The 26,869-nt window shown below is 40.6% G+C and overlaps 1 protein-coding gene and 1 long non-coding RNA gene across 5 annotated transcripts in view; one reads left to right on the plus strand and one right to left on the minus strand.

The window, feature by feature from the left end:
• Positions 1-19,230, plus strand: part of LOC310901653 — a 56,680-nt gene extending 37,450 nt beyond the window's left edge. The window contains exon 3 of the long non-coding RNA XR_014585977.1: positions 1,529-19,230. This is a non-coding gene — a long non-coding RNA (uncharacterized lncRNA). The remainder of the gene's footprint in view (positions 1-1,528) is intronic.
• The window catches only part of APP (amyloid beta precursor protein), a 232,371-nt gene that overhangs the window by 175,291 nt on the left and 30,211 nt on the right, over positions 1-26,869 (minus strand). For all 4 annotated transcript variants that reach the window (XM_083841460.1, XM_083841459.1, XM_083841458.1 and 1 more), the window contains exon 2: positions 19,238-19,405. In XM_083841460.1, coding sequence (XP_083697586.1) covers positions 19,238-19,405 — 168 coding nt within the window. The remainder of the gene's footprint in view (positions 1-19,237; positions 19,406-26,869) is intronic.

Raw genomic sequence — 26,869 nt, forward strand, 5'->3', positions numbered from 1 at the left:
TTATACTCCATCATTCAGAATGCAAGAAAACCATGCATTCAACTTGGCTTAATTCTGCAGTGAAAGGAATAGAGAAAAAGATTGGGAAATTTGCAACCTAGAAACTATCGGGCTACCTGATAGGCTAAAAAACACTTTACCTTAAAAAACTGAAAAGTTAAACACGAGGAATGAAGACATCGTTAGTACATCATCAGAAAACACTCCAGATCAGTAACGTTTCTTGTTTGTAAACTGCTCTCTTAAAACACTAGCATGGAAAAGAATATGACTGAAGATAAATTAGGCATTTATTACCTCTGTTACCAATACTAACTGTATGTCAGATTAAATGAAGTTTACCATCAATGCTCATCTTATCAGAACTGTCGCTGTGTGTTTCCGAAGCCCCACCTATTCAAGGGAACTGCAATCTGGAGCAGCCACCAACACAGAAGTTCATTTACTGTTTGCATTTCACATGCGTCTGTTTCAGATAGGGTACACCATAAAATGACAATGCTCCAAAAAATGTGTACAACAAATTCTGGTATCACAGTATGCCCTGTCACAGTTTCAAAGTAGAATAAGCTGATTCAGCTTGATTAGATCCACATGGACTTATTTAGGATTTCGCTTTACAATATCTACCTATCCCCCATTTAAAAAAAAAAAAAAATCACCGAGTTACAAACTATTGGAAATGCTTTAGGAGCTTAGAAATTACACTGCAGGAGACCAGAAAACCTCTACCGCACTTGCTCATTTTCCCCCTTTTTTCCCTTCTTCTTCTTCCCCCCTTTTCCACCCTTTACCTACTGTTATTTTCTGTGAAATTCCACTAACCAATTTCTTTTGAGTTAAGGAAAACATAAAAAAAAATATAATAATAATCCCAAGAAATGCTCACTTTCTAAAACAAGTATACTAAAAATTTGAATAGATGTTTTCAAAATTCTTTTCCAAAAAACAATGATTAAGTTTGTTAAAGAAAGATAAAATGGATGTTATAAACAATATTATAAACATTGCTCAGATTTCAGCAGAAATTCATTTCATGTGGTTTTGTTGCACAAGGAAAAAAAAAGGTAGTACAGGGAAGAGCTCTGCACCAGAGGGAAAGCAATGGAGGCCTCAGCAGGTTACGTGGAGATGGCAATTTGCTAAGGAAGCAACTTGTATATAACGTGGTGCAATTTCTGATGTGTGTGTAACAGCAACTACTGCTCATACCTTTGATAAAGCTCACAAGGCATTACTGAAAGCTAATGTCTGATGGGATATTATGATATCGTCATTAACTATTGAAGTATTATGGCTTCCCAGATCATTCAGTATTCACTTTTATTCACAAATTGCACTTACTATTTCTCTCATTCTGCTTCATGACATTTCAAATCTCCTGGGGAACAGGGTAAGGGAAAAAGGGTATGTAGAAACATGTAACAGCTGCCACCTGCAAATGTCTTTGCAACAAACCTTGTAGATTTGTCCATGAAACGTAAAAATTTGGACTGATGACTAAACCAATTTGCTCCTTTATTTCCAGTTGCTGAATCAGACTGAAAACCCGCTAATCCTAATTTCCTCCTGATTACCGTAGTTACGAAATAAATAAAACAGCATCCTGAACCCATGAACGACATCCTGTGGGCATTTAACAGGAGGAGCTCTGAGCCATCTTTCGTTTTGAGAAGAAGGGCTGTCAGCCAGTGCCTTTCCCCATAAAGCTGCACCCTGGACTCCACAGGTGACTGACTGCCCGTTTGACAGCAAAGCAAGAAATGAAGTGGTCATCACCATCTGTGTTTTACCATAACGTAAAACCTCACCATTCCTTTTTCTACAACAGACTTCCAAAGAGGTGACCATTTGTATACCTGGAACACTTCACCCTAGTAAAGTTCTTGTTGTACAAAACCTAGATAAGACTCAGACAGTGAGATAAGTTGTGTCATATTTGAGATACCCTCTCAGAAATGAAATTCTGATACCACCAATAAGCAAATGAATCTTGCAGAGCCTGCAGCCCTCACTCACAAATTATGGATTTGAAATTAAAACCAGAAGGAAGACGACAACTGACACAACAACTGATATTCTCAGCTGCAATACTATTACCTCCAAGGCGCAGTCCCCTGCATCAAGTAAAGCACAGCATGAAAATACAACAGTAAAGAAGTACTCGTTTAAGTAATATCAAGGCTACAGAACAGATTGTTCCACTCATGCTGACACTGCTGCAAAAAAAGGTGACTATGCACAGAAAAAAACTGGAGAGAAGACAGTTCTGAAAGCAAGCTCCAAATTCATTCATCTGCTCAAGAAATAGGGCAGTGAAGAAAAGTCCTGAGTCTGGAATTCAAAACGGCACACTTTGGTGTACTCCTGTCTCTGAAGTAGCAAGAAAGGATGTATCATGGACATAGCAAAAAGCTTCACAAGAATGTTGCAGAAAAATCTTATTACCAGTATGCTGATAATATTTGGTTATGATACTTGGCACACAAAACCAGATAATAAGTTATTTGGAGGTTCTCGCTTCTTTCCAAATTTTAAAAGATGTTTAATAAAATTGAGATAATTTCTATATAAAAAGTGGACAATAAAGAGTTCTCTCATCGCTGTTTATGCTACTTCAACACATACCTGCTCAAATATGAAAGAAAAAGAATATTCACAAAATGTTTCTGTAACTGCTTTTTAAATGATGGTGATGCCAGGTTCACCTTTGTGACTACAATAAAAACAACAAGCTAGCTTTTATTTCTTCAGACATTAAGAGTGCAGATTCTGCTTTTACATGTTTTGGATGAAAAATCGTAAGATTAGGACCCCTGCAGTTCAATAAAGGCATCCTTACATTAAATGTTACTAGTAACTAAGAGGAAAAAATAAAACTACAATGGAATTTTTATGGAAAAATGATTTTGCCTCCCAACCGCACATACTTCATTTGTGAACTTGTTAAAATATGTTTCTTCCTTCTCTTTTCAAAGGGGCTTCAACCTTTGACTATACCTGAAATACTGTTAAAAACACAGCGAATACAAAGTGATTTCAGATATTGCTTCTCCTCCTGTAAAAATGCAATCCCTACTTTCCTTTAAAAGCTGCATTCATACAGTTGCAAAACAAGCCGCTTCATTATAAAACTTAAAGCAAAACTTGTACTGGCAGCAGTGGCAGCAGCAGTCCCCGTGTGCCAGGTGGAGCCTGGTCGGCACCAGGATAAAGGCAGCAGCGTGAGGGGCACCAAGGAGTGGAAGCAAGTTCTGCCTCCAAGGTCATAACCACAGCCTCGCAGCACGCGCAGCACCAGGACCCACACCGTGAAGAAATGGCGGCAAGCTGAAGTCAGAGGTGGCTCCCTCCTCAGGGAACAGAGCTCCATCTGCACTCCAGGCCCTCTCCACAGACAAGTTTGCTGCCTCCCCAGGGCTCGGATCAGGGGCATAATACAGCCCTCGGACTAGTGCCCACTCCTCCTCTTTCAAGTGGGTACTGGCAACATGGCTACAGGTAGCCCGAGGTCTGTAAAAACGCGTGTCAGGGCCCTGGGGGAGACAACGGAAGGACTCAGGAGCACAGACAGTGTTTTCCCCAATCCTCCCAGTAACTGGGAGAGACAGGGAACAAAACAGGTGAGCCCAGGTCATCAGTGCCTGGCTCCAAGACTGCTGCCTCCACCAGAATTTTAGGTTTTATAATCGTGGAAGAGTCTTCCAGATAGAGGTCTTTGGGGGCCTGATGGGACCCACCTGTCTTGATGTGAGAGACATTTCCTGGCTCATAACCTGCAAGACTTACTAAAAGGGCCTTAAACTGTAATTGATCAGGGAGGGGGACACGATTATGAACACTGAGGTTCAGCCAAGGGTTGGTGCAGCCCTGTCTGAGGGAGGTAAGGCTAACGGGAGCATCTCTGCTGCTCTGGGGAGCACTGTGTGTTCAAGAGCACATCCCAAATGCTTGTACACCGACGCTGGCACACAGCATGAGTAACAAACGGGATGAACTGTAAGCTTTGGTCCTCTCCCAGAGCTACAATATCACTGGTGTTAGTGAGACTTGGTGGGACAAGTCCCACACATCGGAGTGCTGTTGGCTGTTCAGTAGGGACAGGCAGGGCAGGCGTTGCACTGTAGGTAAGGGAGGGATCAGACTCTGTGGCCACTGCCGTTAGGGATGATGCGGTAAAGAGCCTCTGGGTGAGGATTAAGGGGACAGATAGCGAAGCAGATTCTGTTGTGGGTGTCTACTATCGACCACCCACCCAGGATGGTGGCACGGATGAGCTATTCTATAGGCATTTTGGGAAATCTTGGGACAGGCTGCACAGCTGGAGCAAGTCTCACTGCTCACAGGCTCCACGTTGTTCATACAGCACAGGAGATGTCGGGGCTCAAGCTTTCAAGCCACTTTTTCCCTTACAGCTAAATGTAGAAATGTACGTTGCTGTAGAGCAATGGACATCATAGATGCAACATGGAAAAAAGTCCCCACAGAAGCTGCTCGTAGCTCAGTACATAAGCACTGAGTCTAGACGTGCATCAAGTTCCCTGCGGTCACTGGGCTGTCTATAGGCATCTGTACATTTAACAGAAGCAATTCGGGAGCATGTAAAATCAAAGAACAAAATGTCGTAGCCCTCCATCCCCCACCAAAAAAGCAGCTAAACTTTTTCTTGCCAGCAGTCTTCCTCCTGCAGTCTGTTGCCACACAGATGGCAAAACATTTTTTGAGGCCTTGTATCGCAAGTTCTACTGAAGTCAATGGGAACCCTGACACCAACTTTGCTAACAGAAGGATTGAGTCCATCAACTCCAAGATATCCAGGAGAAAGGAAAAAAAAAGACACTCTTCCTCCCCTCCTCAAAAAAAAAAAAAAAAAAGAATCTCAAAAGGATTAGGGTGGTTGCCAAATGGAGAGACTAGAAGCACTTCACATTGCTCCAAATGATTCAGTTGACCACAGCAATATTAATCCCTAGAGAAGAACACTGCCATGGCATAACAAGAAGACAAATCACATCCGACAAAACTTAGACAAAAATATACATAAGACCTTATTCTCATGCAGAATTAAGATGTGGATTTCCGAGTTCTCAAAGGCAGGACCCACCTCAGCCAGAGACCGTCACAGGGTCTGAAGGGCAAGTATCACCACAGATTCTCAGTCCACTCACTGTATGAATCAGCCTTTCAATGTGAGACACACACAAAAAAGATGTCTACTTAAAGTGAGTAACAGCATAACAGGTTGCTGTCAGCCCGACACAGCTACTTGACAAGCTCTGATTACTACCTTGGGTGAATTACTCTGTTAGCAAAAATCTGAACTATGCCACCTCAGTACGGCAGTCTCAAAATACCATACAAAAACTGACTTCTACCACCTCCAATCACATGCGTGCGTCAGGGAGAGAAAGGGTGCATGTCTGTAAAGATGTCTCTCATTTTCACCACAATCAGCACCAACTCCTCTCCAGAGATTTCTGAACTTGCTGCACCTCAAGCTTTTAGCACACTTTGCTCTTGAAGAAGAAACAACCAAAGTCTGCAGTAGGATTTCATTTCTGTTGAAGCTTCACCCCATTCTCACTGAGGCACAATCTCCAGAGAAAGTCTACCATCAGAGTCTGCTCTCGTTTCTTCTAGTTGATTCAGGCAACTAATTAACATGATGGTTGTGGCTGCATCCAACTAGACAAGTTCAAAGTGTCTCAAGAATAGGACATTCTGGGTAGGAAAGCCCAGCAAAGGCTTCAAGAAAAGAATAATAAGAAAGGGGCTTTACATATAATTTTAGAAGTACTACCAAATTCAGCCTTTGGCACCAAACTCACTTGACCATCATCAGAAATGTTTACTACAACAGTATTTGACAGATTGGCACTCTGAATAGTAACCAAGCAGAAAGACATTTTTTTTTTTTATTAATTACTTCACAAACCAGTACTTTTGGAGTCGTCATGATGCCAATAATCCCCATTCAGGTGGCAGTAATACAATCGAATCATTTCTGTTCTTGCAATCTCCTCCAATTTACTAATTCCTCAAAATCCTCATAGAAATTAATATCAAAACGAAGTACAATAATTTACCATCTATTTCTTCTTTTACTTGTTCCGCAGTAAGAGCGGCATATAATACATTAAATTTAAAAGGATCTTTGGAGTTCTTTGTCCAACAGGAGCTACATTCACTGAATCGGACTGAAGTTAATAAATAAATAAATGAATCATTTGACCATGCCAAGCAAGTACTTCTTGATGCAATGGCTTTTTCAAACTGACAAAGAAAGAAGAAATAATAATAATAAAAAAAACCCTTTGCACCTCATATTGCTTTTGCTTATCCTGGGAGAGATTACTTCCTGCCTTGCAGAGCTACACCTGCTGTTCTGGAAATTTTCAAGTGAAAAATGTAGATCAAAGCTTTAACTCCTCTTATCTTCAGGATTATGTTATCATGCAATCTCCTTTATTACTATGTGCTGTGGCTTAACAGTTTCTGTTGTTTAACAGGGTAACTGTTTTAGAGATAAGCTTTAATTTGTTTAGTACTCATGAAAAGTGAGACATTACACTGAAGTGAAGCCATTGCTCCAAATACTGATCTAGGCAACAAAGTCAATGCAAGGATTTGCAAAGACTTCAGATAACTCTATCAAACTTTTAGTGCAGTGTGAGCAGTTTCATATCGAGCTATCAGTGCTGCCCTGCAACAGTCAAGTTGACCCTCCAACACCTTGTAAGACAGCCCAGCGCTTATCCTACAAGAAATTCTTCACCACGGCTGCTACACTGTGTGATAAATACTTGGAAATTTATTTATCACTGTGTGATAAATAAATATTAACTTGGAAATGCCAAATCCACTGCTGCATTATGCTTAGGATAGGATTTTTGTTTGCTAGACAATGGCAAAGAGCAGCAGGTGAGGTCGATGCTCAGGAGCGCAGCCAGAACCCATGCACAGCTCCGGGTCAGCTAGCAGCAGCAGCAGCTACATGGAGCCGGCTGTGCCCCAGCTCTGCAACCCTGCCTGAGCAAGAGCAGCAGGGAAACCAGAAGTAGGCGGGACGGTGCCTTCGGGGTAGAGGTCCACAGCCTTCTTCTAAAAATACTGCCAGCAGGCCTGTGGAAGAAGTGTTTAGTAGATGACTTAAGAACACCAAATTTCAGGTCAATCACCTCTGTGAGGTTACTGTATGACACTGAATTCATCCGTCTTTCATGCACTTGTCAATTCCTCCTTGTCCTTCCTCTGCTGTCATCATCCTGTCTAAAAATGTCACACTTGTTCACAATTTTTTAACTTCACCTGCTTTCTTTTCTCTCCATTCCTGCACAGATTTGGGTATTTTGAATTTATTTCCTCTCCACTTATCTTGCTGCTCCTGCCCTAAATTAAATTATGGAGCCATATTTACAACTCTGACTAGAATGTGACCTGCTCTTCATTATAGGTTTGATTTAACACCTGTCTTCAAAACCTAATAAAATCAAAGTTTTCCCCATTTAAATTGTGTTGTCCATTACAGAGAAACCTTGCTGGGGAAAGTCAGCGATTAACTGGACATGCTGTAGTACCTTCAGAAATACCTTAAAAGTTTCTTCTTCAAAGGCTGTTCGAGGACTGTAGCAAAACCAGACCTGTGGCCAGCTGTTAGATGAAGGAAAAGTCATGCTCTCCCCGTGTCAACACTCCAACTCACCTGAACCTCTGTGAGCTGGTTCAGACAGGGAGAAGGATCCTTTTTTAATTTTGTTTGTTTGCGGGGGTTAGCTTCATGCGAGTTCAGTTCCCTAAACTTCCTCATCACAAGATGAGACACATGCTGAAATCTGGCAGAGAAGACATGAGGAGGAGGAGGAGGGGAACAAAACTGACTCTTTCTGCAACAGCACGTACCACTTAGGCTCAACGGCTCTACAGCAGCACTCCTAACTGCTAGTTTTGTAAGAAACTCTAAAATTAGCTCATGCAATCTGACTGTCTCATGGGAGAGACTGTTTGTTCTTTCCACAGATCTTAAGCTACAAGAGCTGAAGATGCCATAATTGGAAGTATGTGAAAGTGGGGATGTTTGGGAACTTTGAATTTGGCTGCATACAAGAGAATTTTGGGTCCTTTGCTCTGCTCCAAACTGCAAACCAGAGCGGTGCTCTTGCATGAAACGTCTGAGATAGAGGAATGAAAAAGTGGTAGTAAAACATCACACTGCTGCTCAGCTTAGCAGCTCTGATCCGTACTGCCACTAAACCTTAAAAGCCATCTTTCAGTTTTCAGCAAGTAATTACAGATTGGCACACCCACTGATGTGTTCTCAGAAACAGCTCCAAGGGAGAGTTTCAATGAGAAACCCCTCTGAAATACTAAGAAGCATACACATATCAGTTCATACAGTATTTAAAGTTTAGCTTTTATAAGATCAGTCTTACCAACTTCTCTTACGTCTCTGGATAGAAGCATAAACTTAATTCCTGTTTCTTGCAAGGCTCTTTGTTTTTTTCCTCTTAGATGGAGTCTACAAACTTGCCAAGCTGTGTGGGAACTTGGACAAGCAACGTGAGCTGCAACAGTTCACAGATGTTTAAAGACATACTCATCAAAATCAATCTCGGATTTACAATGTTTTTACAGATTTACAATGTCTGTAACTGGCTTAAACAAGGTAAAGCAAAAGATACTAAAGGGTCTTGATAATGTGTCAAAAAATGGTGCTTTCCATGTGCAACTCAGAAGTCTAACTTGCAAAGAAGCCACTTACTGACCAACCAAACTGTGATCACACAGCTTTGACAGAGCTGCATTCACAGAATAAGTGGAATAAGTTATGAACGGAGGAAATCAGGTGTTTTACAAATGCTTAATTTTTACTGTTCTTCAAGACAACATTCAACAGGAAAAGAAGCAAATTTAATTTCACTAGATTATAAAACTGTTTTATATTCTGAAAAACATTACAGTTTCTTCAAGCAGTTGCGACCGGACATCTTGTATACAATTCATTTGCCATCGGATCAATGATTTTCTGATCCACAATAACGTTTACAAAAAGAAAAAACAAGTTGGCAAGAGAAAAGCTTCTATGACATTGTATTTCCTTATATCCAGATTAACAGCATTCATTTTAATATTCATACACAGAAGAAAAAATTTAAACATGCTATGTCATTACTGTACAAGGAACTTTTTTATTTGTTTTTGTATGTAACAACTATCAGCAGCCACAAAATACGAAGCTGATGTTTTAACAAGATGCTGTAACATATCTTTTAAACACTACACAACGTTCTTCTAGCTAAGATAGAAACTCACACTAAAGAGAAGGACACTTCCATGGTTGGACCAGATGATCTTGCAGGTCTTTTCCAACCTCAGTGATTCTATGATTCCCCCTCCCTAGCAAGGTTGCATCCTAAGATCTCATAACAATTTGGAATTGCCTTACGGACCTTAAACCCAATACTCTTGTTTTAGTCTCAACATTAAGACAGGGGTGAGAAGAACTCTGAAAGATCTAAAAGGAAGTCCTCCCCTTTCAAGCTTTTTCATTACTAATTTGCTGTAACATCCCTTGAGTGAAATCCTCACCCTACTCATGTCAGAAGTTAAAATTAACAGCTGAAATTCTGCTCAAACTATTTAAAACCACACTATGTACATATAAAAGGAAAAGGTGGATGAAGCAGCCAATAATTAGCCAGATATTCAGAAACCTCTCTCCATGATTGTATATTACAATTAATCCACAGCCATCTAGAATTGAGAGTATTCTTTTCTATAACTAGCACACATCTATCAAAACACATTATCAGTGGGATTTTTGATTAATAGAGGCATACAGCATTTGGAAGATTAAAGCAGGCATTCTGTACTACATAATATCTTAATTGGATAGAGAATAACCGGATGATAATGTCAGAGCATGGATTAGAAGTGGTAGTAATAAACTGCTTAGTGAAAAAAAATGCAGTGTCCCAGAAATCAAAAATATTTCCCCACCCAACCTTGGGGTATTGTCCTATGAATGCAAGCAAGCACCACCTTCCTGACAGGTTCAAAGCTAAAGAGCAACAGAAATCATTTTTCCCTTTTTTACGTCTGGCTGCAGAACTGACAATTGAAAATGTGTATAATGCATCTTCCCCTTTACTTACAAATTTAGACTTTTGAACAGAAACCTACTCTGTGCTACCAATCTAAACAGATCGGCCTGCTACTCATGAACTTCATACACACTACTATACAGAAGTAAACATATCTCTAGTTAATATTTCTAATTTCCAAATATTTCAAAACATATAGACAAAGGGTAAAACACAGGAAAAAAAAAAGAAAAAAAAGTTTAAAGAAAAGGAAAAGGAAGAAGCTCACCCAAAAAGAGAGCACCACTATTACTGCAGGACAAAGTTATTATGAGATATTAAGATACATCAAAGAAAAGCTGCAGGAAAGCTGCAGGACCCTCCACAAGAAAAGAGGATGGCCCCAAAAATATGGGCTGCCACAAGGCACACTGCCTCTTCAGGCATCATGTAGTCATAAACAGGGACCTGAAAGAACTGAAGCCCCTCAACACCCAAAACAAAAAAACAAAAGGAAAACAACAGCCAAAAAAACCCCATACCCAGACACAGCTCTCACAAACAGCCTCAAGAAGGACTCACACTTGCACCCGTCCATCTACGAGGCAGACTCGCAGAAGCCATTTCCCTGATTTCAGTGCCTTTAATTGGACACAGACCTGAGGTTGCCAAGGCATGGCTCCTGCCTCACTCCATCTCTTCTCCATTTATTGCTAACACTTCTCCATGAGCCAGCAATAACACAGGAGCTGGATCAAGGAGCTGACCTACTTCTGAAAACATCCCCCCAAGAATAAAAACTGCATCACAGTGGAAATTGCCAGGAATTGAGGATGACCCAGGACGACCTTTTGGAAAGTGGGATAGATCACACTGAAGTGTTCCTACAACCATGGTCTGAAAAGGTGGAGGAAAAGAAAACATGTTAGCATGGACATTTCCTCAAAAGGGCTGAAATGTAACAGTGATATATTTTCTTCACTTAAGGTAACCTTCCCACTCTGTCTCTCAGACTTTTAACGTTATCTATTGAAGAAACAGCTGCTACAAGTCTGTCTTAGAGCTATATAGGGTAGGATGTAGGGGGAGATGAATCTTTAAAGAAAAGAGTAGACGTATCTTTCTATGTGAGGAAGAATAAACAAATGGTGAAATGCAGCAGTAGAGATCAACTGTTGTTCCCATCAGGAAGGACATCATCTGCAGATCACACCCAACGCCACGCAACCCTCTGGGAAGTTTCTTGAGGTTCTTGGGCCAAGAGTTGGTCTAAATGAGCTTGGTTCCCCTCCCTAGGTGTGGCAAGAGACCTTGTCTAAGTGTGTCCCTTTGTAACCTTACAGAGCGAACCACAAGCACAGCACACTGAAAACAGTATTTTACATTTTCTTCTTGTCTTTTACATCTTCAATTTAATAACTGCCTTCTGACATCTGATCGCATGCTGAATGGTTGTCTGCTAGGTGAATGCTAAACTGAAAAAGGCAGCAGGACTACCTGCATGTAGGCACCGCACCTGTGTGGCTTTGAGGACAACCACCTCAGCTCACTCCTGACACAAACACTACACTGACGGACCCTGGCGATTAAGCAGTGCCACTCATCTCATCTATCATATCTGTGAAATCCAAAACTAATCTAGGGGAAAATACAGCATAGCTGCTTCATTAAACACTGCAGTACAGATTTACCTAAATATATATTTACATAGGCAATCCTCTTCCATTTGCATTCCCTTCCCTCCCTCGGCCTTAAAAGCAGAATCAGCTTTCCCTCCCCAAGAAAAACACGTTTCTTCAAAAGGATTTGAAAAAAAATTGTCATAAAAGAAATTGAACATATTGAGATTCTGATGTTTTTAATCTAATTTATTTTCAGGACATACAAAGAAGTCTGCATGGGGAAAAAAGGAACAGGGAGCTCTTCATTATTAACAAAATAAAAGAAGGCAGCATCTTGCAACACATATGCACTAAGTTTCATTAGTCACTTGATTTGAAATATATTTAAATGGTAGACTACAGCATCTGGGCTAAAAGCTCCTACTTTCTCAAGAAAGTTACACTGTGAACATGCTACAGTTTAACTGTAGGGTAAAGATCATCTGTAGTAGAACCTGCATTTGCAAAATACTAAGTTTTCATTGAAGCAAGTGAAGTGTAAGCACTGGCAGAAAAAGTAAATTAATTCAATTTTTCCTGTGGACCAAAAGCTAAGTTAAAAAAAAAAAAAAAGACCTCAATAATCAATGCAAGGAGTGCTAAGATACCATTCACCCAATCTTTTAAGCATGACTGTGCACATCTTAGAATATACCAACACACGTGTGCCTTGAAAATGTCATTTGTTTTAAGGACGGTCTGTGCTGCCAAAAATTTGTATATTTCCCATGATTAAATGGATCATTTTCCTCAGAGCGAAATGTATGACTTTTTAAACTGAATTTAGAGGAGCGTAGGTTTAAAATTCAGTTTCTTCTTCAATGCAGTGGCTATTTGGTTTGAGAAACTAGAAAGAGCACATTATACAGCCTAGATAAAAGCAACAATTCATATTAGGGTGAAAATGACAAGATAACACGGAGAGAAACTGTTATCAAAGGAGCAAGGCCATTTTCATTGCATTTCAAATTCTCTTCCCAGAAGAAAAGCCTGATTTTAAATTTATTTATTAAAAATTATCACCATTCCTGGCAGCCCAACAACCCCTTTAACAAACCTGCAGCTCTCAGAGCAGCAGCTGCTGCCACCAGTCCTGCCTGCCTGATTTTGGGACATGTGGTGCCCAGGGCAACAAGACCAGAAGGATTCTGCGACACCTCGGTGGTGTGGAGTCAAACAAACAAAATGAGGATGGAGCAGCAAGTTGGATGTGATGGTGGACCCTTCGGCCCACCTATGGATGAAGTGACTTGAGGATTACCTTGAGGCAGGAGGTTGTAGGGCGAATCAATGCCAAAGGCTTATTACCATCACATCCCAAGTTGTGCTGGATCTGGTTAGGAAGTTGCTTTGGGTTTCAGCAGCAACTTAACTAAGCACGTGGCATAAACAGAGAAGATTTGAGCAAATGACACCAATATCCTTTCTGGAAGTATTATAATTAGAGATTACATATGTCAACACTGTTTTGTCAACAGCTACAGTGACTTATCTGTTATCTGAATTTACCCTACTCTTTTCTGCTCCTCCACCTAGCACCAAGAAATAACCACAGCACAGCAATGTGCACTTGTAATTATTTTTTTTTTTTAATTTCTGGGGCAGACTTCTGTAAGGAATGCACATCCATTGCAAGACACTGATGGATCTCACTGATATGTAAGATGGAAGCGGGTACATGTCACGACCTCGCAGACGAACCCAAGCAGTCAGGTGCACTCAGAGGCCAGGGGTAACGCTGGCTGAAGCCAACCCCGACACTCTGCCGCTGCAAGCTGCTCTAAGCATCTAGTCAAAGGTTTGGCAGCAAGCCAGTAGCTGGCTATGAGGCACGCCTAGATCTCCAAGTTCTCAGGTTTATACTCCATCCCTTCAACAGTGCAAACACAATCCAAAGCCAAATGACTTTTACTGTGTTTTTGGTTTGCTTTAGAAAGTACAATTTTCAGAACAGTTCCTCTCCATTCTGTTCAATTCCATGCACGCTTTAAGTGGAAATAAGCACCTCCAAATTAAACTAAGCGTGTGTGGGGGAGACACATATTAGGCAACATGAATTTTCTGCCAGCTGTGAGTGTTGATTTTACAATTCATTTTGGACACTGAGTTCAGCACAGACAAGTAAAATAATGTCAGCCCTTCAAGCAACTTATATAATGTATCCTAATTACTAGATATAAAATTCAGCACATAGTAGCTGTTTAAAATTGCTAATATAATACAACACACACCAACATTTTCCATCTGAACACTCATTCCATTTAAATGGGGAACCGAACACACCTAAATTAACTTCCTACTTCTCACATTCATGCGACTATGAAAACATGTACTTTGCCAAAAGGCAGGTTCCAGCTTGGCTTTGTGAAAACTGTTTAGCAAAATAAGCAGCTGTCTGGCCTTCAGTGTTGAGCACAACCTGCTCCAAAATGCACCTTCCTTCAGTAATAGCGTGCCCCATCAGAGCTGCTGCCACCTTCCACTTGAACATCTGTGGGTAGGGATACCAAAATTCCTCCACAAAACAAAAAGCAAAATCCAGGAGCAGCGGTCCCCACGTTTCAGGGCATCAGCTAACGTGCAATCAGTGGCTGTTGGGAAGAAACTTTACCCGGGGGGCTAGTTATCCAGTAATTGCAGATGGCAGGGTTTTTCCAACATCCCTCTAAAATAGCTGGTACTGCAGTGTCAGCAACAGGACTAGATTGACCGATGGCTTGATTTGAAATGTCAGCTAGTATACTCACAACAAGTTAATGATTTTGGCACATACACAGGTGTAACCACTCCATTTACATTAATGCACCCTGAATAAACATTGTTCTAGTGCCTGCAGCACTTGCATTTGACAGCTGTATGCAATTCAGGCCCATGCCATTTTACTTTTCAGTAATGGGTACAAATTACAATAATAATGGGTACAAATAGATTGTATACATCAGTTTGATATTAAAAAATACTGTGAATAAATTGTACTTCTCTAATGAGTGTCTAATTCTACCCAGAAACATTTGATTTTGCTGTATTTAAAAAAAAAAAGAGAGAGGCAACCAGCTTAAGTTGCTAACTCCTTAATAAACAAGTACATTTTATTTAGTTTGCCTTACCTTAAAAACACATAAGATTGTATAGATCTGAAATCAGAAAAGATCAGTGTGCCCTGCTTCCAGAACCACTTCTTGTTATTTCAGGAGCAGAGTTTAACTGAAGTCAAGGAAATTAGTTGGTTGCATTCAAGTATCTTTCATTTCCTTTCAAATAAGTTACAGTTTTTGAGCTTTGTCATATTCAAACTGTGGGATGTGTTGCCCAAACACAAATCCAGACAGTTCCTGCACTGCACTGAGCTCCCACTCAAAAGAAGAAGAGAAGCAACAACAAGTGACATACGTCTTTAAAACACGTAGGTGGTTCTGCCTATTACTTGTTCCTCCCTTTCTGCCCCTGCAATGCTCCTCTGCTGTTACTTCCTGCATCAAGGCTTCAAAAATCCTCCTACACTGGCAACAGACAAGGAGAGGCAATGATGACAATCTCAAGGGAAACGTGCAAGGCTACCTGTTATGCCTTCTCTAAAGGAAAAATCTAAGTCCTTCTGTACTCCACACATGTTCCAGCGTTGCAATGTACAGAAAAGCTCTTTTTAAAATTATTTATAAGGAGACAGAGGAATGCATCTACTTTTGTAAGTTTTGCTGAGAGGGGAGATTTGTTTGTTTACTTATGTCTGTATACTTTCATGGAAGAAAACAAAGCCAGAGACTACCCGGAGTACCATTTTGGATTAACACTGAGTGAATAGGAGTTTCCTGACGTTACTAACTTTGTGTTATTTTAGAGCCAAGGAGCCCATACAGCAAGAACTCTGCTGTACTTGCTCACTGAGTTTTTGCCCAGCCACCTCCTCTAGGTATGTCCTTTCTGGTCTTTCCCTGGTGTAGGAGGAACTGGGTGCACAGGTTACCTCTACAGGATGTACTACAGGAGAACATCATCCCTTGCATTATAGCCCCAATAATAATGACTGGCACAAAGCTACACAGGATACCTGCAACAAAAAAACAGGTAGAACAACAAGATGGACAGAAGAGATTTCTCATTGGAGATGCAGGGGAAAATCTCATCCCCAGCTCCCTGTCATTTCAGTGCTCAGCTCAGAGTTGGGGGAGGAGGGGGAAGGGGGAACAGCACCGCAGCAGAGCAGTGCCAACAGCTGCTGCTCCAGGGGGACTGAAGAATGAAGGAAGCTGCCATGGTGTCAGACAGCGTGACAAACAGATTCGGGCAGATTACCTGTCTGCTTTATTAGCAGAACATATAAACTCTGCCTGTACTGAGAAAAAACACACCTCAAGAAGCAGCAGTCAGCCTTTTGGGGAAAAAGGCAACATGGAGAAGAAAAAAAGAAGGAAGAATAAGGTTGCATCTGGCAAAACTAAGAAAGATTTTACCCATGTACTATTCCAATGCAAAAGGTACCCCATCTCAATCTCAATGTCTATTGCTTCCTGCTAACAGGAAAATGCAAATTTGCCCCACTCCCTGGGCCCAGCAGCAGGTGCTATCTCCACAGCCATTGTAAACAGCAGAAGGCAAGAGGAAAACCACCTCACTCGTTACCCCCTGGATACAAAGCATATTTGGAGCATCAAGCAACAAAGGGTTCTCCACGGCTGAGAAGCCAGCCTGACTGGTGTGTATTAGCACTACTCTCCAAATTCTTTTCTTTAGTAGAAGAAGCTGCTTGTATCTGATTTTTCCATTCTTCTTGTCAAGTCATGGGAAAGTAAGACAAAAGCAAGACAGTAATGTCCTTTCCTGGCCATACCAAAAGCCCATCATGCTACAGAAATGGACGAGGGGAAGCACGGAAGACTATGGGAAAAAGCTGTACAAAATCAGGAGCTTCTGTCCATTCTGCAGGGCTGGATCAATTTTGATTTGACTTTTAATTTTATCTCATCAGCAGATCTGACCTTCATAATATTTGTTATTATTTGTTACCAGCATTAAAAAAGCAGGGACTCGCATGATTCCTCCCCACCCGCAAGCAGCTGCTTACAGAGCTGTGGCGCTGCCAAGTGCTCTGACATCCCACAGCAGCCTGCCCCTTCCTACAGCCAGCTGGACAGGGCGACTCAGGTGGAGAAGAAAGCCAAGGGATCAGGCAGGACAACCAGGGCATCAGCACTTTCCCACGAACAAACAGAAAGCCTACTGGCGAGCACAGCAAGGAAACAGTTTTCAGCCAGATCCCCACGTTTCAAAACTCCACGGCAGAATTGCTCGCTCTTGAAGTTAATGAGAGCGCACTGCTTAATCACTGCTGAGGGTGACTGAGAATTACCTTCTGCCCACCCTTACTCACGTATTTCTCCCGGATCTCTGAGGACCTGGGAGTGAAAGCAAAGGAGGCCAGCTCCTGCAGCTGAGCCAGATGACCCACTGCAGTCCTGGGCATGCAGACAAAACCCCCATCTCCCTGGCTGCTCTCTACCGTGCCTACTACCTCCTTAGCCTTTTGATGTCTTATGCCCCAGTAATAACACAGATTAACTAAAAACAGTAAGATGCCTGCCCCATTTTTAGGGAGCAGCCTGGCCAACAGCTTGCCTTGTGACAGCGCTGAACCCCCTATGCTGTGCTTTTAACTGTAGCTACAGAGACGCCCTAAAATTGCGACAAGATCACCCAATATAAGCACCCTAATAATTAATATATAAGCACCCAGTATTAATACATAAGCACCTAATATTAATATAATAAGCACCCTAGGCCTTCCCCTGCTTCAAGTAGGGCTAACACCAAAACCAGACCAAGCTCCTTGGGCCCTTGGCCCGTTCACTTCTCCCAGTTTCCAGAGATGGAGACTCCACATCCCTCCTGGGTACCTGTACCAGCTCTTGGCCACTCTCCCTGTGAACATATTTTCCTTATGTATACTCATAGCTGTCCTTACTATTCCCTTTGTTATCAGTCAGTATACAGCTACTACCTTCCAACTCCTTTTCCTTTTTTTTAGTTTTTTTTTTTTTTTAATAGAAGCATTTTTCTATGCCATCCAAAATTTCAAAATCACCTGACATTCAGCTGAGTTTTACAGTTCTCAGTCCTTGTTTTGGAATCCTTTCTTACTGCAGCCCCTGTAACTGAATTGCCAAGCTCCTGAATTATTCATGCCTTAAAACTGACCAAACTTTCTATTCTTACTTCCTATAAATTCATGTATTTTTTTCTTTAACTTTAGAAAGACTTTCTACCTTGTGAGCTTTTATTCACTTTCTACTTTCATCTTCTTATTTCTTCCCCCACCCTCGATAATTTCATTATATGTAAATCAACTTTATTTAGATAACTCAAAGCAGACTATGGAAATCAAGAAGAAACTTTTTAAACCCTGCCAGCATGTTATGTTTGGTATTTTTGTTAGTATTATATAAAAATATTATGAATTTCAAAAAGCAATACTTTTTATTAAAAGACAAAGCTAATGGCGAAGTACCCATTTTAATATCCTTTATAGGTTCTTTCTTAAAATTAGTATTCATGACCATAAAGCCCAAACTCAACAACTGAACAATACACCGTAAGAAACATAAGGAACAATCAATGGGTGAAAGGGCAGGAATGAAGATGCTAAGAGAGAAAAGATCTGAAGTGCGAATTATCTTCCTTTTTAAAGAGGCATTTTCACAGGAATTAGTTTGACATTTAGGAAGCAAGACAGCTACTGCAATGGCAATAAGCAATAGCCCCTACTTTAAAAAAAAAAAAAAAAAAGAGATGGTATAAAAAGACATAAGGGCTAAAGCAACTCAAGCCATGCCCTTTTGTTTCATGGCATGAAATCCACATTTTCTTTTCAAATTGTCACACACTGGTACGAGGTTATCACGCTATCACAGCATGGAGACAAAACAAAATTAGATACACAATCTGTTCTTAGGACATGAGTGAGTGGGTAATAAGTTTCTGCTCTCAGATATGAAATTGTTCATTGTGACTTCATCTGTAGGGCAAGCTTTTTCTATTAAGAAACTCTGAATGGTTCAGTGTGTAGCAGTGACCAATAACTCTGGACTGACCCACGGTATTTCAGTATCGTGGTACAATTACAATGGACATGTTGCAGCTGACTTCCAAGATCAGCCCAGTTTATTTAAAACAGTTGTTCTTTCTGTCATCTCAGCTTTATTCAAAATACTTTATAAATCAGAAGTTCATTGTACATATACTATATAAAATTATCCCCCATGGGCATACGACAGAGGGATGAAATTGCCCAACAATACTCTCGACGATCCCCCTGCAGACAATTTTTGAAGCTGTTTTAATAATAGCCTCTGGGGAGAGCCTCTTTAAGAAGGGTAAAAGGGCAATGGAGCCGAAGAGAAAATAGAAAGTTAAGATCCCTATGGATTCAGTCCTCCAGCAAGCACCTGCACATAGGTAATTCAGAATGAGAAACACTACTTATTTCCTGAACAAGGGACTTACTTCCTGGCAATACTGCAGAATTCCTTCCTTAGTGCCGATGCAGGTCTTGGTCCCGGAGGGGTCAGATTCCCATTTTCCATTCTGAACATTCATGTGCATATTGAGTTTGCCACAGAACATGGCGATTTGAGGCTCTGCCAACAATCCAGCATTTCCATCAGCAGGCACCTAGAATGAGAAGAAAAAATAAGTTTTACTCTTGTATCTGACATTTCAGTCCTTCCAAAGCAGTAACAGCCATAGCAAGCCTGAATCAAGTTCTAGGCTTACCCACCCATGGCTGTAAAGACTCAAGTTCGAGAAATACGTAACGAGGAAATAAAGTCTCCACAGAAATTCAGACACGCAATAATGTCACACAAAGTTTAAAGGAGTAAACAAACTCCCGAAATTATTTCATCGACTTGGGCTAAACACAGAACACGAAATATTGTTGATTACAGAAATTTAACTTGGCACACTGGCAATGGGACAGGAAACTCTAGGCCAAGTGCTCTTCCCTGCCCGCGACAAGTGCCCTGCCCGGCCCAGTGCCACCAGGAGCCGCCCTGCTTGCAAGGCCTACCCGCTGCCAGAGCATGGAGCGCCACACCAAAGCCACCCTCGACAATTTCTGAACTGAACACAATTCTGTAATGTCTGTCAGCCTCCTGCCTGCACTTAGAAAAAAGCTAGCTCAACCCTCTTCGCCCACAGACCTCCACGTCGGTTTAACCACTGAGCCTGCACGATGCATGGGAGAAACAGAAGTAACGTCTGTGGAGCCAGATTTATATTAATCCTTTCCCAAAACACTTTATAACCATGCAACAGCACTCGTATGAAATCAAACATTTTAAAGATTCTGTTCCACTACTTAATCGGCACTTTCACTGGTAACAGAAATCACACCAAAATCCACGTTAGGGTGCCTATGACAACAAGAAATTATTCCAAATGTCCTGTTTTCAAGAAGCCATAAACCATTCCTTTTTCACCAAGGTGCACCCTACCTATATGTAATTCATCTTAATCCCTACCAAAATTTTAAAAAGATTAAAAATTAAAAGTAGATAAATCAGTAGCTGAAATGAAAGGATCAACGAGTCTACCATAACTGTAAAGGGAGCAAAATGTCTGTCAAGAAGACTACAGTGGAGGAAAGCACACATCCAACACTAGTCAAACAATCTGCCTCCAACCAAGAACGGGAACAAGTCATACTGCACAACTCACGATCCAGTTCGATTTTAGCATCTGCAAAGATAAATCTCCTCCTGAGGTAACATTCATCATGAGAGAAGTCAACAGGGATTCATGGTCCCTCGTGTCTCAAAAGTGAGCCTGTCACATTAGAGGTATGGTAGAGTACGCAATTATGTTTAAATATCTATTTTTAACTTTTAATTTTTTAGCTAGAATGCTTCTCAGGGGAAAAATTAAAAACATTTGAAAAATTCATGAAAAACTGAAGACTTTCTTTTAAGAGGTATGCAAATCCAGTATCTTAATTTCCCCACTCTTCATTTAAACATTCCCCTTCCCCCAGAAAAGCTTCATGAATTTTATATGCCTACAATGATAAAACACTGCACCAAGAAACATTAGGAGTCAACATCTAACTACCCTAACATACTAGATTAACACTGCAAGTTAAAATGCCATAATTAAAACAAGTATTTCAGGTTCTATGAGTTTTGTTTGTTTGAAAAGAACATTTATTTTCTTGTTTTCTTTAATACTGTAATGTAGCCTAAGGAAAGAAGGAACACATCTACTGGCAGTGACTTCCCGTCACTATCTCAGCTTCTCTTCTAGATGCAACATAACTTTACCAAAATTTCAAATAAAATAGACATGAGTCGTTCCATATGTGGCATGTGAGACATGCCCTGTGGGTTTAAAATGGAGAGGTTTTTGATTTTTTTTTCCTTCCCGTTAGCTACGAAGACAGCTAAAGCTGGGGAAAAAAAGGTGGCAGTTTACTTGGAGTGCTATCAATTTAACTCTAACATGACAACCTATGACTGTCTACTTAAAACCTCATTCCCTTCGGAAAGGACAAGACTTCTAGCTTAATCAAATTACTAAAGCAAGTCATGAGCACATTTAGCTTTCTGTATTTTGAGCTGACAGGGCCATACTAATTAACTGCTCAGCATAGCACTTCATCTTATTGATTAAGACAGCTAAATGTTTCTAATCATAAAGGAATACAAGAGCAATTAACAGACGCTGTAAACAGAACGAAAGCATTCAGATTATGATCATGAATAATGCAAATCTTTGCTTCCAAAGTTGAACTCCTTTAGAATGCCCTTAAGCAAGGATAGTAGGTTAATGAATTGTCTGTCATATCTGCGGCTTGACGATAGGAGCTTTCAAACAAACAGCTAGAGTGGAAACATCACCTATTTAACGATTTTACATCAGGAAGGAAAAAAAAAAAAAGAAAGACATTAAACTGTTTAATATCTGAAGGTAAGAGCTTGCTGTCACAGTGCAGCCCTGGTGTTTAAACTAAAAGTCTCTCACTTTAGTAATGTCCAGTGTTGCATTTTCAGCATCATATCTGTGAAACTCGCAGTTCCACCACAGAAGCTTTAACAGAAAAACTGCCCTTGAGACAGCCTTTTGTGCCATCTCCATTTTCTTTCTGTAATATATAATGCTAATCCAAGATTTTTGCCATCTGATATTTCATTTCTGAAGAAAATAAGTTGATCTGCTATGGCACTTTTTTCAGATTGAAAACTGTCAGCTTCTTGCTTTTCAAGAAATTACTTACTGTAAAATCCACAGAAACGGCTGATGCTGATGGAGGAGTTTATGCAGAGGTGATGGCCCAAACACAGTAGTCAATCCTAACATTTCTTTATGAGAAGGCAAAGGCTGATTGCATTAGCACATCTGACCTTGGCCATATGAAACCTAGATTTAGAGCTTCTGATGGGCCTTTTGCTGACACCTGAACAAGATACTCCTGAGGAGCATACAAGATTTCTGTTCACCCCATTTTGCAGGCATGTTTCAGCATTGTTACTCCTTTTTTTTCCCAGAGAGCTAACTTGCCATCAACAGTGACTGACAGTGATCCCAGCATTAAAAAAAATGTGGCTATTGCACCAAGCTTTATACTGCATTGCACTCTTTGATGTGTTGTTTACCTTTGCAATCCTTCTTTCTGACTGTAATAAAAACCACAGGCAAAAAGCTGAAATCCGTGAAGCTAAAAATCCATTATGCACTTGGTCCAAAATAACCAGTTATGCTAAATAACAGATACTTCAGAAGAACGTTTCTGATGCCACATTTCCCGGTTCCTTCCCTTTTCTCAATGCAGCCCTACACAGCAAGCCTATACAACATGCAGCCTTCTTTTGTTTTACCAGAGTGAAACGGCAAATGAAAACCTGTCAGCAAGATGCATCAGGCTGCCCCTCCCGCCAGTGCCCACCATGGAGCATTCCCAAGAGACCTGCTAAAAACGGCATCTGGAAGGGATCAGTCCTCGTAGCCTTAATTTATGGGATCTATTTTAATCCAGGGCACATTCCTACATAAGAACAGTAACATAAACAGTGAATTCAAGAAGGCATTATTGCCGTTTAATTTTATGAGTGTGATGGATATGACGTGAGAAAACGAGCCGTGAAGCCTCTCAGGTGCCTGTGAGTTGGACTGGCAGTGGTGGGGGTCTCTGATGCTCACTGCCCGTGCCGCCTCTCTCACGCGGGGTCTCTGCCACCTGCACAGCTTATGCTACTTATGTTTTAAAAGCTTCAATACCAAAAGTAACCTTGAGCTGGTAAGGCCTGCATGCCAGTTTCCAACCTTGCACTGCATTTCTGCTGGCATGCTCAGCATGGCATCTATCAGTAAGAAAAAGCACAAAAAACAGTAAGAGGTATTCTAACAAAATTACTCCATACCTTGCAAACATTCAGAAGTGTTCACTTCTAACAAGTTCACCTACATGTCTTGTGGGTTTGCACAGGTTTTTCAATTTCAGTTCTTACAGCAGGCTCTGCTGCAGATTTTGGTCTCCCCCCAAAGTTAACAGCACTGAACACCAAACACTGCTTAACTTTTCCAGCTGACGAACTTGCTGTACCATCTAGACTATGTTGACATTTGAAGAGTAAGCCTCACCCAACACCCCAACTATATTTTCCATCAGGACTGTCCTAGAAAAGCTTTCCATGAATGAAAGGTGTGCTAGAAACTTCTGGCTGGTCTGTCCCAAGACCTCCAGATAAGAAACTGAGTCACTTATATATTCCATATTACACCAGGAGAAAGAAACAACTCTCTCTTCACACCATCTCCCTTCCCTTCAAGTTTGTCCTGAAGACCTCAGACATATAGCACTTTGAGGAAAAAATAATTCTCCTTTCCCCCCTGCCCAGGAACTGGATTGTGACGACGCCTCACTATCACAGCAAAGCTAAAAATAAAAGATGAGATAACAACTACTTTCAAGAGAGTCTCTGGTCTACACAAGTTGCTAATAAAATCACTAATGGTTCCTTGGGTTGTGTGTTAACAGACACATCCAGCACCAGTTTCGTCACAAAGAGGAATGAAAAACCGTACCTGAGGGGAAAAAAAAAAAAAAAGTAGCACTTCTTTTAAAACTATTACACAAAAAAATCAAAACCAACTTAAGAAAAGGCAGGAAATTGAAATGAGAGAAAAAAACTAGATGTAGTGACAGTGATTAGTCCCATACAGGTTGTCACAACATTTAAAACAGGAATTCATGAATCGCTGGTCATGTCAAAGGTATATCCAGCTAAAAGACACAAATTGGCAGAGAATTTTGTGCATCAGTCAAGTTATCTTCATAGCCAATGGCTTAATCCACTTACATTCACTACCTGCCAAGAAAAATTATCTGCATTACAACACAATCAAGTAATCTGGAGCATTGATCTACACAGATAAGCAGCTTCTATACAGTAATGCTGAACAACATAAAGCTATGGTCCAGCTGTTTACAATAACGTCTGTAGTGGAAATCTCTCCTTGACTAATCCTAAAGCTCAAGGGCAGATTAGTCTCCCAAAGAATAATTCATGCAACACAAATTACATTAACGACAACTATTTGTTTTATTAGTATCCTGCAAAAGTGAAAACTATGAGCATATTTATGAAACTGTAATCACATTTATTTTGTCTACTTTGCATATGACCTCGAAGAAGTAGCATGTGCTTTTTTGCTGCCTCTCAGCAAATCATTAAATAAGTTAGACCAATTAACACACTGTCTCCAGTTAACTGTAAGGGCCATGTTCATTTTTTTCACAGTATATCCACAGTTTCCAAAGACCAAATAAAACAGTACTCATCACATTTATCAATAAGACATCTCCACCAGAAACAAATTTCTAAAATGGAAGCTACCAAAATTTGCAAAATGTCAACTTCATGATTCTGAAAAAATTTACCTCTCTTGATTGTACCTTAAGCACTCTACGTAAATATTTGTCTAATGTCACAGGTGGCGAAAGCACCAACCTGGTGTTTTTGCCATAGAAAACAAAGTTATTAAATTTGGTTATACATTTATTAATAAGTAGCAAAATTGTAATAGGAGTTGAAGTTCTGAAAGCAAAGATATGATGTGTCACAGTGGTAATGGCCTACGCTGACAGCAGGTTCTCCCTTAAACAGTTTCAGCATTTCAGCAGCCTGTGCTTCAGTCGCAACACTGGGTTCTTCCAGAATTGCATGCATCTTCCCGCGTGCCGCCCTGCAGGGTTTCCTTTAGAGCAGCTAAATGCTGAAGTGCTTAAAATATTTGACAGCAAAGAAATTTAAAATACTGGAAGCTTATACTTCAAAGGTATTCTGCCTGCTCTCAAAAGAAAGCACAACATGAACCCATTCTTCAGGTGAGAACATTTTAAAAAAAAAAAACACAAACGACAAATGCTAAAGACTGGGATCAGGAAATGATTCCATAAGAGAAAGCTCATCAAGTATATAACTGCTAATTCTAAGTCTGATGCTTTGGATAATGAAAGAAGAGGGACATAATCCATCTGTTTTCCAATTACCTTGTGTCAAATAATGAATATTTGCAAGCCTAATCAAATTAGGACAAAACAAGGTGAGTTCTGGCAAAGCTGCCTGAGTTAAGCAGTTTAATTATTAAAGCCTGTCTCTAAAAATGGGTGTTTCATGGCATTTTTCAGCTGTTTTGAGAGGGAAAGGAGTCATTCCAAGTGCGCAGATGATGCCAAAAATGTTGACTTTTAATAAAATACAAAAAACAGGCATCGTGCAAGCATTGAAAGACTAAGATGTGAGATAGGGAAGCTACATTCTCCCCACGTGAAGACGTGGTATAGGTATCCCTTTCCTTTCCCCTCTTCCTGATGTGGTAATTTGACAACTAGGTCAGAGGAAAGGTGCAGATTCTTCAGGGTATTGAGCATGCTGGGTTTACACGATTACACATGCAATTTACACGATTCCCAAGATACTCAAAAAAGGCTTTTGTAATGGATTAGAGGACCAAAAGAAGTTCATCCCGTTAGAAAAGTGAAACACAAAAACAAACAAAAAAAAAGAAAAATAAAAACCTTTACCTTAACAGAAGAAGGGGTGTTACGATTTCATTTTTTTAGCTCCTTACCACTTCAGAGAAAAAGCCTTTTTCAATTAGGCACCATTATTTAAGAGAAAGTATAGCCCTCTCCTCATTCATTCACTGTCATCGCTTTCTGCAACTACAAAAGTAATTAGTAAGAAACTAATTGCTAACAGTTTTTCATAATCCCTATTTCAACAACAAGCGTTGGCTTTGTTCACTGCTAAGGCCATAATCAAAAAAAAATACACGCTGCAAGGTTTTGTCTTAAGAGGGTTTCCATCCATAGACTAGTTACACAGCTTCAATCCAGATAGCTCTGCTATTTATTTGTAATTAAGGGCTACAATAGAATATGAGAATAAGCATCAGACCTTGTACATGCTATTTATTAAACACTGAAACATCAAAAAGCATTCCCCAGATGTCCTAAGAGGACTTCTCTGATTTAGGCAGTTTTATTCTGCCAACACTAACCTGAAGCCACTATCATAAGCCTTCAAAGCATGCTTAATTTGTACTAAATTGCTTTGTTTGCAATTATTTTCACAGTGAGGACACTCGGTAACAACCTCCATATCTACAGCTTATTCAAGAACAACAAATATCCTCCTTATTTTAGGGGGTGATTAGAATAATGCCTCCCTGCTTTCCACTCAACACAAGTTCCGGACCTTCAACCGAGAAGGCAACCGATGTAGTTCCGAGGTTGAAGAGCTTCTGCTGAAGATGAAAATCAAAGAGCAGTCCAAATACTCTGAAGAACAAGGCCACCCAAGCAACGTGTCACCTTTCCAGACCATGCCTGCACTTCCTCCAAACACTTGCACTATGTTCAGGTTGAAATGCGAGGTGTCTCATGAACTAAAGCAACCCCAACTTGCACGCAGAGCAGTTTGCTTCCTCATTCAGCGCTCTGCACCCCACAAGCGAAGATCACTGCTGGGTCCCAGAAGCCCCCAGCCATGCTAATACAGGCTCTTGTCATCAGACACAAGTCTGTGGCTTCTTGCCCCCTGGTTAACTATATAATTTTCACAAGTTCACAGAATA

The sequence above is a fragment of the Anser anser genome, assembly GCF_964211835.1.
Source record: "Anser anser genome assembly, chromosome: 1".
NCBI lineage: Eukaryota > Metazoa > Chordata > Aves > Anseriformes > Anatidae > Anser > Anser anser.